The 15,894-nt window shown below is 36.2% G+C and overlaps 1 protein-coding gene across 12 annotated transcripts in view; it reads right to left on the reverse strand.

Annotated features, from left to right (window-relative positions):
- The window catches only part of BRD1 (bromodomain containing 1), a 77,847-nt gene that overhangs the window by 46,828 nt on the left and 15,125 nt on the right, over positions 1-15,894 (reverse strand). For 11 of the 12 annotated variants that reach the window (XM_030013352.2, XM_030013341.2, XM_030013344.2 and 8 more), the window contains one exon: positions 12,897-14,277. In XM_030013352.2, the coding sequence (XP_029869212.1) occupies positions 12,897-14,277 (1,381 nt within the window). Of the gene's footprint in view, positions 1-12,896; positions 14,278-15,894 lie in introns of those variants that run through there. The other variant, XM_030013354.2, reaches the window with a different exon arrangement.

Below are 15,894 nucleotides of genomic sequence, written 5' to 3' on the forward strand. Positions count from 1 at the left end.
TCAGGTAACTGATAGAAGAAAAGTAGTCAAATACCTAAACAAAATGTAAAGCTGTAAGTAAACCTTATGTAAAATTATTTTTAAGAATAGCTGGGAAACATGAATGATATTTTTCAGACAGACATACCAGTGAGTCTACCCTGAGTTCACCAAAGGTCATCTATCCTTGGTTGTTTTTTCTGGGCTGCGTAGAAGTTAAGCTACAATACATCCCCTTAGTGCTACGCTAACTGTAGCTACAGAGCTTTCAGTCATCACAGGGTAAAGGCAGAGCAAACAAAGGTTTTCTTCAAAATACAGTGCCAGTGCATTCTTCGGTTGTTCAGTGACATTGTTTTTCAATTAATAACTAAGTTCAGCATTGTTGAAAAATTTTAGCTTAACTTAAAGCTTAGAAAGTCTGCAGATGGCCTTAGGACTGTCTTGTAAGTCTTTCACTGAAGGGCAGAGGCAGGCTCCACAAAGACTTACTCAATACAGAACAGACCTTGATGTGACCATATTAAACTTCAAACACAAAAGAATTACAATTAATTATAGAATGCAATAAAAATCAAATAATTACTTTCACATCTCTCTCTTAGAAACAGCAAAACCTACTGAACCAAGTCAAAAAAAGCACAGCCAAATATAAACCTATTTGGAAAGATCAAAGAATCATAACTTAACATGAAGAAAGGTGCCCTGGCTTCATGCCCATCAGATGTGGCAAGACTAAGCAAACATCTTTAATTATAGCTTTAAGTACATTTGCCCATTCATATAACGAACCATTCTATTAACAGGTAATTATAATAGTAAAGTGCTAGAATAAGCTTAGGAAAGATGTTTGCAGAAGATATTCTCCAACTTTCAAAATACAAATAAACAGAAGGTAATTTGGAATGCAGAATTGTCCTGGTTTTGGCTGGGATAGAGTTAATTTTCTTTCTAGTAGCTGGAATAGTGTTGTATCTTGGATTTAGCATGAGAAGAATGTTGATAACGCACTGATGTTTTCAGTTGTTGCTACGTAGTGTTTCGGCTAAGTCAAGGATTTTTCAGCTTCTCATGCCCAGCCAGCAAGAAGGCTGGAGGGGCACAAGAAGTTGGGAGGGGACACAGCCAGGGCAGCTGAACCAAACTGGCCAACGGGGTATTCCATACCATGTGTCGTCATGCCCAGTATATAAACTGGGGGGAGTTGGCCTGGAGGGGATCACTGCTTGGGAACTAACTGGGCACTAGTATGCGAGTGGTGAGCAATTGCATTGCGCATCACTTGTTTTGTATATTCCGATTCTTTTATTATTATTGACGTTTTATTATTGTTGTTATTATCATTATTAGTTTCTTCCTTTTTGCTCTATTAAACTGTTCTTATCTCAACCCACAAGTTTTCTGCCCCCCCCCCCCAAACACTGATTCTCTCCCCCATCCCACTGGGTGGGGGGTATGTGAGTGAGCAGCTGCGTGGTGCTTGGTCGCCGGCTGGAGTTAAACCACGACAAGAAACTACCTAACAAGGGGTAGGAATCTACTCCTCTCTGCCTTCCCTCTAAATAAAACCAAACAAATACTGGCTGTTCATATTTCATTTAGACACCAGACTTCAGTAGCAGCAATATACCACCAAACACCTTTAATTTCTCAAAATACAGAGGTCAGAGGCTCTTCACATGGCAAATATCTACAGAGCCTCTACACTATGTTCTTATTCATATAACGAGGATGTTACATCTGCTGTTACATCCTAAGAACCCACTAACTATAGCACAATTCTTTGATCATATTTTGCTTAGTCAGATACTCCCAGGTAGACTTTTACTGTCTGAAAAACTTTGAATTTTGACAGACAATACAACCATTTGGGAAAAATACGACACAATTCATCCACTGCCGTAGATCCCTAGAAGTAGCACAGACTGGGTGCTCCCATCCTTGATAGCACTACCATATTGGAAACGAGGTTTTCACTCACAAAGATACATTCAGTTGCAGTGAAACTGAACGCAAGCATGAAATAAAGCACATAGGTATGCACCAGTTTTGAACAAGTTCCTTTCTGCTACCTGTGCTTGAACTAAATTTGTAAATGTTGAAACTAAATTTTCAAACCAGAATTTTGAATTTCTTTGAGGTCTCAAAGGGGTTTGCTGCACACTACACTTCCTTTTTTTCAACAGAGAGATGTATTTAAAAAAAAATAATTGAATAATAAAAAAAAGTAAATACTTGAGGCAGATAAGGGAGAGCTGTTTGAAGACTTAATAGTTTTGCAATCCAGGATCTGACTTGCACAAGACAGGATTAACTGCTACACTACACTGACAAATCCCCCATGCAGAGGCAAGGCTTACAGAACTTGGGTCACCTCCCGGAACTACACAAAACACCTCAAAGGCATTTTTTTGCTAAGGTATCTGTCCACCCTAGAACTTTTTCCAAGTGTTAGAACATCAGGAAAGAACAGCTTTCTGTACTGTTTTATTTTCTAATGGCAAGTCAAGCATAGTAAGTACTGGGACAAAAAAAAAAAATCAGATATTTAGAACGCACATTAAACACAAGTGTATCAACTAACCCTTAGCTTTCTCTTCAGAAAAAATAGACCAAACTTATTGCAATGAGCAATCTCATTACTTAATAGTTTTTTATATCTCTGTTAAGATAACCAATTAAGTGCAAGACTACTATTGAAGACAGCTCACAAAGAAGAGAATGTAGAAACATACATCTGGAAGATACTACCAGAGTTACGGTCTCCCCTATCACAACTGACTTTAGACACGTCAGGAGAAAAAAAAGCCACAACTATAGCGGCTACAGAAAGCAAGGAGGAAGATGAGAAATGTTCTTACTGTCCAGGTTTTGCATGGAACAGAGTATTTGTTAAGACAAAATTCCCAAGGAACATCCTGAAATGGACCATGTTAAGGGCTAAACACTTTTCTCTCAAAACATTTAAACAATTAACAGAATTGAACAAAACCCAGAGCGGAACAGTTCTTAAGACTGTAACTTGCTACAGCCTGAACCACTGTTCTGTTGTTTTTCCCTCATCAGTTATTTAAAATAAAGTACATCGAAAAAAGAATTTGAAAATTCTTAAAAAGGTAGCTGTGTTCCCATGAAATTCAGGAGCTGCTGTTATATAACTAGTCCCATAAAAAAAGCATTAGGTTTCAAACTGATGACCACTGCAGCCTTTTGATGTTTTGGCACCACTGGTCATACCCCCTTTTGTTCTTTCCTTTTTTTTTGGGCTACATTCCAAGACTACACAGACATCAAAACATTTTTCAAAACTGTTTCATTTGTGCCATGGGCAACTGAGAAAGCCAGTACTACTACCCTTCCCCAGCTCCACTTGTATCCGACTGTAAAACACTGTGACATGCACTACAAACATGATACAGAGGCATCGTACAATCCCCTGCTTGTCTTTAAAAGACAGGTCCCTTTTCAACTGCACCTTTCAAATAGCACCTGCAGTTCCCAGCCTGAAACCATACTTCAGGCTGAAGTGTAAATTACGGCATTAAAAATACACTGCATTTACAAAAGCAACAGAAGGATGAGGAGAGACAACTGGCTTGAAAGGATAAGAGAGACTCAAATAATTTAATTTAAAATGAAAGTTAATATACAACAGCTTTGGTGAGAAACTGTAATCAGCTGCTCTACACTAACCCTCTCCTCACATCGAGACATTTGATGGATAATCTATCCTGCAAAAGGTGATAATCTTTATGCACTGGTCAAAGCATTCAGAGAAAGCTGAGTGTTACCCAGTCCTGCGTTTCCTCATTTTTTAGATAAATGCATAAAATAATTTTCGTCAACGTAAGAGATGTGCTCTTGTCATATTAACAATCTCACAGCTTCCTTCTTCCTACTCATGACTGCCTTCCTCTCCCAGCTTCAGTTATGTGTCACTGTGGCAACTACGGCAACTGGTTTCAAGAAAAAGTGAAAACAATATTTTTGGTGACTAACTATGCGGCAGTTTAACATAAGAAAGCCAATGAGAGATAATCAGCCACTTTTCTATTAATCATCACTAGCCGCCCCACAGACCATACATGCTTTTTAACCCCACAGATATCATTTTAGTATTACAATATATTAAGACTTCTATAGCATCTCCCCATTCTCAAGTTTTCAAAGTACAAACTGGAGATAAAATTTCCTTAAGCAAGTATGTGATTTTGCCAGTATTACTATAGTAACTCAGGCAGAAGGAACTTAATATGAAAATCAGTAAGATTAAGTAATAAAAAATACCTACTGAAACCAATCAATTTTTAAACATGAACTAAACCTAGTATTTTAATTACTATACTTGTCCAGAGCCCCCAGGTTCATAGATTTGTTATTTGGATCTTCCTTTATCCAACATAGCTGTATTAAAGGTACATGCAAAAGACTAGCAAAACTAAATTATACTCTGTACAATTCTATTTAGTACCACTAAAATACCAGTTTCTCTTGACCTACAGTAATACCCATAAACAACCAAATGATGCTCTACTTTACTGGGTGAATAAAATACCCCTATTTTCCAACTCAAAGATTGCAGATATGTTTGTCAGAACAAAACATAAAAAATCTAAATTGAACAAGCTGTAACAAAGTAAACTGAGTTTCAAGAACATTTGAATTTTCAAGCCTTGCTCAGCAAAGTTCCACTGAGTATACCCAGACTCATAAAAAGCAGGAAAGACACAAAAATTACTCACAAACAATTATAGTAATTCCAATTACACTAACTGGAAGAGAATTAGCAGAAAAAACAGAATAAAAAAATATGCAAGTGTCTATTTTGGGAAGTGGAATTAATTCTGGGGCCTTGCCAACTAGTCCTCCTAGCTCCATACCCATAAACTTCAGCTTCTGAAGATGAGAAAGCCTGCTTGGACAGATCAAGGCCTACTCTTACCACAGAGAACCTTTGGCAGCAGCTACTTATCAAACAGTGTTTGTAAAACTCGCCTTTCAATATACCTTTTTTTTTTTTTAAACAGTGGAGAGAGACGGTTTTGTTGCTGTGTCTGTATGTTATGCCCTCCCTCAATAAAAAATTCAACTTACTATATATGATTTCTTAACTACCCCCCCAAATCAGCTTTAAAGACAACAAAGGTAGATGAATAACTACGTAGAAATTGGAGTCTATTTGCGTGTCTTTATTTGCTTTTGAAAAAGGATAAGGATAAGGTTTCCTCTGTAACTCGCCGAAGTCAGTACACACCAAATCCTGAAAAGACTGACAATGATTTCATTTAAACTTCTGTGCAACAAGTCTGCAGAATCCCCATGTGACAAAGACACACTTTCCTAATTATAACTACTTTCCAGATTTTGTACTGAAGATTTGACGAAAGACTTCCCTCACTAGTCTAACATAGTGTTTAATCACCTTCACAGTTATTCCTTTTCGTCTGTATGTTTTAAAATTCTAGCTATTGAATTTGCCTTTCTCTGCTAGGTTGAGAGTCCAACATAGACTCATAGTGTCATGTAGGTTGGAAAAGACCTTTAAGATCATCAAGTCCAACCACAAACCTAGCACTTTAACTACTGATACCTTTTCTGAAACCTGGAAGTCTCTCCAGGTTCCTATTCTTTATTCTATATTTACCGGTATTTAAATAGTCTTTGGACTCAACACGTAGAAAGCACTTTTTCTTGCTTCATATGACTCTGAAACCAGGCATCTATTTTTCTACTTGAGCAAACAGCTTGTAAGATTTTTCTTAAGACAGGAAAGTAGCATTGAAGTTCAGAGTTAAGAAATTGCTATGTTATTTCAGTCAATTCTCCATTAGTTACAACAGGTTACTTTGTTCCTATTCTAACAATAACGTCTGTGGTCTTCCAAAGCTTTGGATAAGGAAAAAAACAAGACAATCAAAAAAGCCCCCACCCTGTCACACTGGAAAAACCTCCTTAGTCTTCTCAGAAAAATCACGTGCATAGATTTACTTCTGCCACTTCCTATACATAATACAGAGTCAAGACTTTTCCTTAAAATCACTCAAAAAATATTTTTCTGTGCTTCTTTTTTTTGTAGTGGTTATAACCATACCACACATGATTTTGAAATCTAATCTCAAAAGGCTAAATTCACATCAGCAGGAGATAAAGTATTAATCAAAAATGGCCTTTTTATCTGTAATAAAAGAAATCTCAGTATTTATCTACTAATTTTTGTGCACTCTGTAACTTGACCACTGAATAAAACACTGCCAGGAGATGGTTCTTCAGACAATGCATTCTGAAAATCATGGTTTTGCATGGCACTTACAGGACACCACACCCTCTAACTGCCACCAAAAAAAAAAATCTAATGAAAGTTCACATAACTGGTGACACTCAGAAGTACTGAAGAATAAAAACACATTAATTTTTATCCTCATAACTGCAGTATCACATATACAATAATTGTGGACCAAAACCCATAGAGAATGCAGAAAATACTAATTATGCACCCTACAGAAACATCTAATGTATTAAATTCTGTTTTAAGCTTCTTTGTCCTGTACATGCAAAATAAACAGAGAAGAAAAAAAGAAAATTGTATGTACAACATATTCCTGTATCTATTTTGTAAAAAGGGCATATTTAAGTATGACACAACACTTCTATGCTCTGGATTTTTTGGGGGGAGAATCACCCCTCGGATATCAATCAACACGTGGCTTCTAATATCAGATATACAAGTATCTTCTCCATTATTTTTACTCAAAATCAAGACCCACTTTTATGACTTAATAAATAAGTCACACTGTCTCAAACACATTAATTAATTCTTATTTAATAAGCCAAACAGCGTCCAGACAAACTAGCTTGAAAATAAAGGTCTAAAGTTCCCCTATTTGATTATTTTTAAATGCTGTCATAGCATGCCACTGAGGCAAAGCTAGTGAACACAATAGTAGCTCTTTTCTTGATTTAGGCAAAATTATTTTTTTATTTAAGCAAAGATGTCTGGATGACATCAGCAGTAGTTTCCACATGTATCAGAAAGGTTGCAAAGTCGAACAATCTTACAAGAAACATCAGTGGATGACTGCTAGCATCCCCTTCCACTCTACCTATGTGATTCCATCATCTAATTATTAGGTACAGCCATAAGGCATACCTACATTATGCTCTCCTGTAATTAAAATAAGTATTTCCACATGATTTTGTGAAAGTATACATACATGTATACATACATATTCAAGTATAAACAGCTAACAGACATTAGTCTGGATTTATTCAGCTTTCAATTTTTTTACAACACTGGGTCTAATAGTTTTTTCCAATGGCTTTTTTATGCTGAATTTTAAGCAGCATTTCTTATTCTTTTCCCCCACTTAAAAACTTCCTGAAGGTATTAAAAAAAAAAAAAAAACCAAAACAGTACCCTAAAAAAAATTAAAACAAATCCCCCAAAGAAACCCACAAGCCACATGTATGATTAAGAAGCATCATCTGTGAATGCAGACTAACAGTGTCTCAAAGCCCTTGTAAATGTTCCTTTCCACTTACAGTGTATTTCATCACTTTCTGTTCATTTATTTTTCTGGTCCATACTTTATTTTAGAGACAATCAGGATTCCTGTGTTGAGATAACAAGACTACATTTAATTATTTGGTAAGAAAGTTCAGGATAGTTCAATTGGATAAATCATAAAACAAAAGGAAATACTGGGTTCTGCCTTGAGTCATGCAATGACAGAAATCCAGTTTTACCAGCAGAAGCAATATGCTTCTAACAAAAGCAAAGGTCAACACAGAAAAATTAGCTTATGTGCAGCACATAAATGCTGATTTCTAAAGACAACTGAAAGTATTTTTTTAAGAGTCTCAGCAATTTTTGCTCTCAGTTATCTGCCCACTAACTTACCTACTTTCATAAGGATCTTTTAATTCTCTTTCAATAACATGATGCAACACAACTGATGCATACAACATGGAAAACAAGTGTAACACCTTGCTCCTATGTATTATGAAAGTGGGGCTTTTTTGCTTATTTTTTTGCTCTCTGTACAAGTATTACATTTCAAATGCTTTCTTAATTTCAGACACTACAAACATACCATGTAGAAACCAAAACTAAATATGAAAGCAAATATTTATACACTTTAAAATATCTGCTTCCACTTAATAGAGCAATACTTGCATGAACTGTATTTTAATAAGCACATTACACCATATCTCAGTGTATGTTTTGAAACTACTGAAGATTAAATATTTTATATCACATTCAATTTCCCCACAAGTACATAGCCACAATATCCTAGTTTCACAACATTTTTAAAGAACATGAATATTGACACGGGCTTTGCTTTTCATCAAGTAAACACATTTTAAATGCCTCTTTTGACACACAAGATCAAGAGACTATACCAAAACGATGTTACTTGAACTGAAGAATCAAGCATTCAAAAATAAGAAAAAACAGAGAGTTTTCATAACTAACACTGCAACTCTTCCCCTTTGTGTATCCATCCTATTCATTGGATAAGGCAGCTGTTGTAAAGCACAAGGATGAGCAGCAACAAGGAAAAAAAAAAAATCCACAAGAAATGGAGCAGAACCAGTACAAGATAACTAACAGACAAGAAGCTAGATTTAGATAGTCAAGTCAGCCCTTCAAGTTAGGATTTCCTAACTTGGAAATTCTGGACCTGAAATCTAAATAAAATACTTCTAGTATTTTATTATGGGGAGGAGAAAAAAAAATCATTTATCTACTAGGCAAAATTCAACTATCACACATCATCAGTGGTGTACAAACACTGCAAGGACAAATTTGCCACTCTCTTCAGACAAACTGGCTGCTGGCAGCAGGAGGCCGCTTTTCGGACTACCATTTGCCAACAGGTGCAGGTACTGTCTGTCCCTCCAATACAGGCGTGCAGTTTGAGGGAGCGTCCTTCCCCACTCGTCCCCTCATTAACACAGCTGCTCTGACACTTCCCAGAAACATGTGACTTTTAGACCAAGTTCATTTCTGCCTTTTCAAAAAAAAAAAAAAAAAAAAAAAAAAAGCTGATGAATGCAAGCAGTACAATGTAAGCAACTATCTTCAACAGTTTTATATTTCAAGAAAAATTCAATGGAATTTCCTAGTAAAGAGGTAACACACTTCTGTAGCCAGAAGGCCTGATACAAATCATATATGCATAAGAGGTTCCCCAGTGGTCCCATGTATTATTCCAAGTGCTAAGCAGGTTACTAAGAAGTCAGCACTGGCAGCACTGAAAACGGAAGTCACCTTAAGGCTCTAACATGACCTACTGCACCTCTGGAAGTGGATACTTAGGTATAGACTTTCCAAAATACCTAGGCAACAGGCTAGATAGATAACCAGCTCAAAAAAAAAAAAAAAAAAAAAAAGAAAATAAATTAAAAAAAAGAAAAGGCAGGGGAAGCAAGCATTTATCTCCTATCATCAATGGTTAAAAACTTCTGATCCTAGACTCCTAAATCTGTAGTTCACGGATGATAGTCTGAGAGGCCATATAATTAGATTACAAATGACCAACAGAATGACACTATGTAATTTAACAGCAAAAAGCTTAAGAGTATGACAATTGTGTAAGAAATTCTGGTAACTGAGAAGTGTACAGCTCTCAAAATAGTTCAAAGCAGTAGTGTAGAAACCTGACCTACAGATAAGCCGATACAGAAATTCATGAGGTACAGAAAGTCATGTAGAAATTATGAAGTATGTTGTTCTACACCAGTCTTTTTAGCATATCCTGAACATTTAGATGTTTCTGAAAACAGAATTGTTACAAATGGTGTTATTAAAATGCCCAGTCTTTATTCGCATACACTCACTATCCAGGTAAGGAAACAGTGTACAATCCTTCCAGCTTAAACTAAACGTAAATGACAAGGGGGTTTTCCTCGAGCTTCAGCAGGTGTGCTCAGGGTTTCCATCCACCAGGTATTTTCCTCCTCACTATCATCTTCGTATTTCTATACTTCTCCAGCTACCAGCTCTAAAGAACCAGATACATGCCAAGGAGACATATAGTCTAGTTGTTAATCATTAAGACAGTAAACCAGACATCTCCATGTCTGCCTCAGTTTCCAGAGATGTTGAAAACATGTTCATTTCAAATTCTTTAGGAAAAAAGCACTAGTGTTTAAACACCAAGCATGTATGTTTCTTCTCTGATAATTTAAATAGCTTAATTGCTCTTCCTCGAGATCACTGGAAAGGCAAATCATGTTTCAGCTCCAAGGAAAAAAAAGTGCATTAAAAAACAGATTAGAGAAAAGGGATCATTTAAATGAACACTGCTGCGAAATGATCCACATCGTTCATTATTAATTCATGGGTATGTATTTGACTCTTACACACACAAAAGTTTTTCTAAAGGAAAAAAAAAGAATAGCAAAAGAAAATTAGACAACCAAGATTTGGGTCTGCAGCATCTCCACTTTTGCTTTCAATATGCTCATTTCTGTTTTGCTTTTAATTCAGGTATCAGTTTTCTAGGACTAAGCACATTCACACTACAAAGTACTTAAGCAAGAGTCTCTTTCAGCTAAAGCTTAACTTTAAAATAGTTTTAAACTGCGCCCATTTTTTACACTTCTGACATAGAATATAGGAACTATACTTGTGTCCAGTAACATGAAACCGAGCATAATCAGAAGAAAGCTGAATCTCTTTGCAGTCTTGAAAAGAAATTTATTTGTTATTAAAAAAAAAAAAAAAAGAAAAAAAGAAAAAATGTCTTTATATTTCTGTTCCTGGCATCTAATAACACTGTTAAAAAAAAAAAATCTGATGATAATATCCTTTTAGGGTCTGGCTTTTATGAAAGTTACCAATGGAAAGAATTGCCAGAGGTACAACTGAGAACTTGCATTCTAATCCTCAACTCTCACTTAAAGTTCTTTTTCACTTTGTCTTAAAAATACAAAACAAAACCACACTACACCACCAATCAGAATTGTCCTAATTAAGACAAAGCCTAATTCTTTTATACAAACTCCTCCCTCCCATGGACAACAGTACATGTTTAAATAACAGTATTAGTTGCTTACTGTCAACTTAAGCTTTTCTGCAGGGCATCACTAAACAGAAATACCATTTTACCAAGCAAATCATAACAGAGAACAGCGCAATTGATCTGATGTTTGTAAACACCACACAAGAGCTAAAGGCTGTTCATCAAAGTCAGTCAATAAGTAGCTACCTGCATTAACAAAACTTATTATGGGAAAGGACTGCAGTCTGAAAACAAGTCCATCACTTGAGACTTAGGAGTCGGCTTTCAAAAAAGCATGGTTTATTTGTATTATTTTAAGAGCCCTCACTGTTTGAGCATTCAGAGTCCTGTCACAGTACAGCTAATGAACCTGCACATGGAAGTATGCCTGTTTTGAGAAAATTCCTAAACTACTGTTCTTAAATCAGCAAGACTTTAATTCAAGGGATAAACGAACACATTGATGTTGTAAATGCTAGAAACAAAATCAATACTCCATAAAGACAAACTTGGGTTTAGTCCCAATAGTCCGATTTTGCATTTTTCAGCCCAGTACATTATGTCTCAAATCTTCAGCAAAGCCAAAACTATCTTTCTACCACAGAGCTTTCTGTCATTGCTCAATTCCCAGAAAAAAATTATTTCCACTGCTGAAATGCACAACTCAGATTAACTGAAAGAAATCTGAAGAGATGCTACCGTTCTTTTAAATCAAGATATAGCTAACTGAACTTCATGCTGAGTTTAACTGCTGAAATAAAGATATTGAAAAATCTTTGTTTTGCTCCAATTCTATTACTTATGAAAACATCACTTGAAACATCCCTGCTTTCTGATGTACCACTTCACTAGCCTCATCAGAACTAGAGCCATCTGCCAGCCCCCCCCCAATCACCACTTAAAATACAAAACCATGGCATGTTAAATGCAAAGAGCAATTTCAGTTCTGTTGTTCATGCTTTATATTTGCACTCACATAACAAAAGCTCCTGCAAGAACTGCAAAAGACAAATATAAAAAAATCACCTTAAGCAGAACTTCTTACAAAGTATAAATTCGTAAGAAAAAACAAGACTAAAACTCTTTGTCACATGCATTAATTCATTTTTGTTCAAACATAAACGCTTAGTATTACTAAATTTACAGGACACATATTTGATAGCATCATTGAACAGAAGGGCACTTTCATTTCAGGTTCCATGACTAAGAATACATTAACCACCTAACTTACCATCATTTACTTGCTAACTTTTCTAAAAATTCTGCAAGGTACCAAATTCATCCAAGCCTTGATAAACACTACTGCATTTGCAAAAGGAAAAAAGCAAATTTAGGAAAAACCTGCTGAAAAGTTACTCTGCCCCACAAGGAAAATACTTCTTGGAGGGTTTTTTTGTACTACTTACATAGATCTTACAGTGCAAGTTTATACTAAATTTAGGTGAGACAAACAAGATTCAAATCTTATAAATGCAAATGTCATTTTCATTTTGGGGCTCTTAAAATGAGGAGAATAACTTCGGATTCCCAAATTACAAATACAGTTAACCTTGAGCTTGGCTGGTTTTTTTAATATGAAGGTCAACTACACATGCTATTCTAAATTCAGTGGTTAATTCTCAAAAGTACAGCGAACAACAACAATGGAACACACAAAGCGATTTGGTCAAAAAAAAAAGTTTCTGAGGACAAGACAGACCATTTACTAATTTCTCTGGGGAAGTTACTGCATTTTTTTATGCAATTTCACAAAAGTACAATGTACATAATTTACATTAATTCTCTGAGTATGGCCTTCAAGGAAAGCATACAAGAAATGCACAAAAAATGAAAGTCGGCATCTAAAAGCACTGGTTTAAAATTAAACATGTAATTAAGTAAACGTTTCTCTCACTTGGATGGTTTGCTTACCTCTGGGGGGGGATATAAGGAGCAGATACCGTTGGCATAACTGTACAGGGTTCAACCACTGTTTTCTTGGCTTTTTTTGTCTTTTTTCTGACTTTTGATGTAGACCTAGCAGTTCTGACTGATCCTTCCTTTCTACAAACACCGTTTTTGATTTCTGCTTCTCCATAAATATTTAGAGGTCTCCGTGTGCAACCTGGTGGAGTATGTACATCGCAATAGGCAGTCTTTTTTACAGAGAATGTTGTCCCACTGCCAGTTAGTTCTTTCACAGGTTCCATTTTCATATACAGACCGGCCTTTTGAGCACACGTCACATGGAATGCAGTATAGCAGTTTGCTTTGTGGCACTGGATGCAGGCACCAACGCCTTTCTGTTTACAGAGGTAGCATGTTAACTTCCATCTGGCTGGGGGAATGTTCCTGACACCATCAATTGGCTCAATAAAAACTGTATTGGCAAATCCAACTTCTGGAATCCACAAAGCACACACAACGTGTCCCCAACGATCATCATCAGTCTTTTTAAAGGCACCTCCCTTGTTTGGGCACAGCACACAGTCTACGGGCCGAGAACGGGACTGCAGACAGTGTCTGCAGAGCCACTGGCCCTCAGGTATATATGGCACCCCATAGCATTCCTGATGTACTGCTAAATTACACATATCACAAAACAGGATTACATTGCTGTTCTGACATTCACCATCCATGCATATACAACACACTGCATCTTCATCAATTAAAGACTGATGATCACCCTGTTTTTGGTTCTCACAATAAGACTCTTTTTCAAACCTATCCATAAGGAATTCAAACATATTTTGTGAAACAACTGACACTCCATCACTCTTCCGCTTCTCATTTATTATTTCTAACCACGCATAATCTTCTTCATCCATGTCATACTCAACTTCGTTATCAAGTTCTTCTGCTGACTTCTCAATGAATTTGTAATACACTGGAGGTCTCCGAGGAGCCGAAGGGGGACTGTATTCAACAATCCGTACTTTTGGTTCTGGAAGAGGAGTTGTTGTAGCAGGTATACCATGTGAGCTTGGAAGAGCTTCATTTTTCTTTTTCACTTTGTTATTTTTATGCCGTTTGCTTCTTAGACAAACTGGTGGTCTTTCACTATTTTCTTTATTGCTGTTGCATTCACTCATTTCCTGGGCTGTAAGATCATCTTCCAATATAATCTCTAAAGGATCAAAGATACTGATCCTATGCAGGCGACCTTCAATTTCTATTTCAACCATTCTTTGAGCTTGAGCGTATGTCAAGGTTTCTCGTGTGGGGGAGTGCTTAATACTGCATGGGGAAGAAGAATGCCTTGCTGCCGATACTCGATGACATCTTCCTTTTCTCCTCATTTGGTAATGTTTACCTAAAATTAGAGGAACAGTTAATATTATCAATTCCAAACATTCATATTAAAATATTAGTTTTATTATAGCAAGAAAAAAACCTTTCAGTTCTATAGCCCCCAACCTATCTACTCAATTAGAAAAAAAAAAAAAAAGCCCGTCGCCCTTACTTAATAGGATTGCTCATGCTGTTTTGTACAAATTTAACCTAACGATAAACAGATCTAAATAACAGCTTCTCCACGTAAACATAGCTATACAAAATCCTTGATACAAAACTCCTACAGAAGAGCTATCTGTAATACCTCTGCATGAGAAAAAAAGGTTTCAGAAGTGTCACAGGAAAAAAAAAAAAAAAATTACACTTGTTACATTGTAAGAAAACCTTTAATACAATATTTCCTAATACCTTAAGGGCGTTTGCAGTTTGAAATTTTTTTCAACAGCTACAGATTACTTTCTCCAGATCTTCCCCCAGAAGAACTAACATAATTGTGAAAGAACAAGTTTTCCCCACATTTTTTTCCAGTGCAATTTGACATAGTCATGTTAACAACTCAATTATTACAGATATACTTAAAGCTAGAAAACCACGCATACTTCCAAATTTGGCAAGTATGCAGTCTGAGAGCCATTTGCTTTACTTTTCTCAATTCTCAGTAAACCTATTATTCTTTACAAAATTACAAGAACACAATTGAACTTGCAGTGCCCAATACAGCGCAGTATGGACTGCAACTAGGACATATTTCACACCTATAAGGCAGATTTGACTTAGAGTGAAAACATGCTCCCTGCATGTCAGCGTGCATGTACACACACCCTCCTCCCTCAACAGTTTCTTCAAGAGTTGTTCTCAAAGCAACTGGAGTGGATAAAAATCTCCCTGTCTTTAAAACCAATTCCAAGCTCTTTAACGTAATTTTGAAGTTTATCACTTATTGGAAAAAGATAATTCCACATACCATACGTAGCTTTTTCCCGCCACCATGAAGCACCATGACTAGGACAAGCATGCATTTTGATCACAAAATTTCTGATTAAAAGCTTCCACACTTAACGCCTTTTGACATTTTAATGTTGGTTTTGGTTTTTTTTTTTTCCTTATGAGGGTTGAAAACATTATAAAACCAATGGATAAAGTCAAGTTTAAAAGTTCTACCCCCCTGCTTCCTTCTTCCTAATAAATCACTAATAAACAGCAAAATTCAACCTCAGCTAAAGAAAAAACTCCTCTTTAATCACTGGCTTAAAATATTATTAGGGCCTCACTGTTTCAATTCTGAACTTCAGGTCAGTGTTGTGTCTTAGTTAAAATAATGCAATGAGTGTTAGCATGTATTGCCAAAATAGCAGAGAAATATAGAGATCAAAACACAATTATTGTTAAAAACTAGTCTATCTATTTCAGTAAGAAGATAGCAAGGACTGAAACAATTACATAAACTAGTCCACATAGGCTGCCTTTTGCTTAGCTTATGATGCTGATCTCTGAAGGTGCACCTTCAAAGTACTGAAGGAACTCCTTTTACAGGAAGACTAAATAATTTAAGCAGCTGGCTTTAAAACTAGTTCTTGAGAAGGTCTGATCTATCTGCTCTCACAAACTGACCCTTGTTTTCCCAATCTAAGCTGGT

Source organism: Aquila chrysaetos, chromosome 5, assembly GCF_900496995.4.
Source record: "Aquila chrysaetos chrysaetos chromosome 5, bAquChr1.4, whole genome shotgun sequence".
Taxonomy (NCBI): Eukaryota; Metazoa; Chordata; class Aves; order Accipitriformes; family Accipitridae; genus Aquila; species Aquila chrysaetos.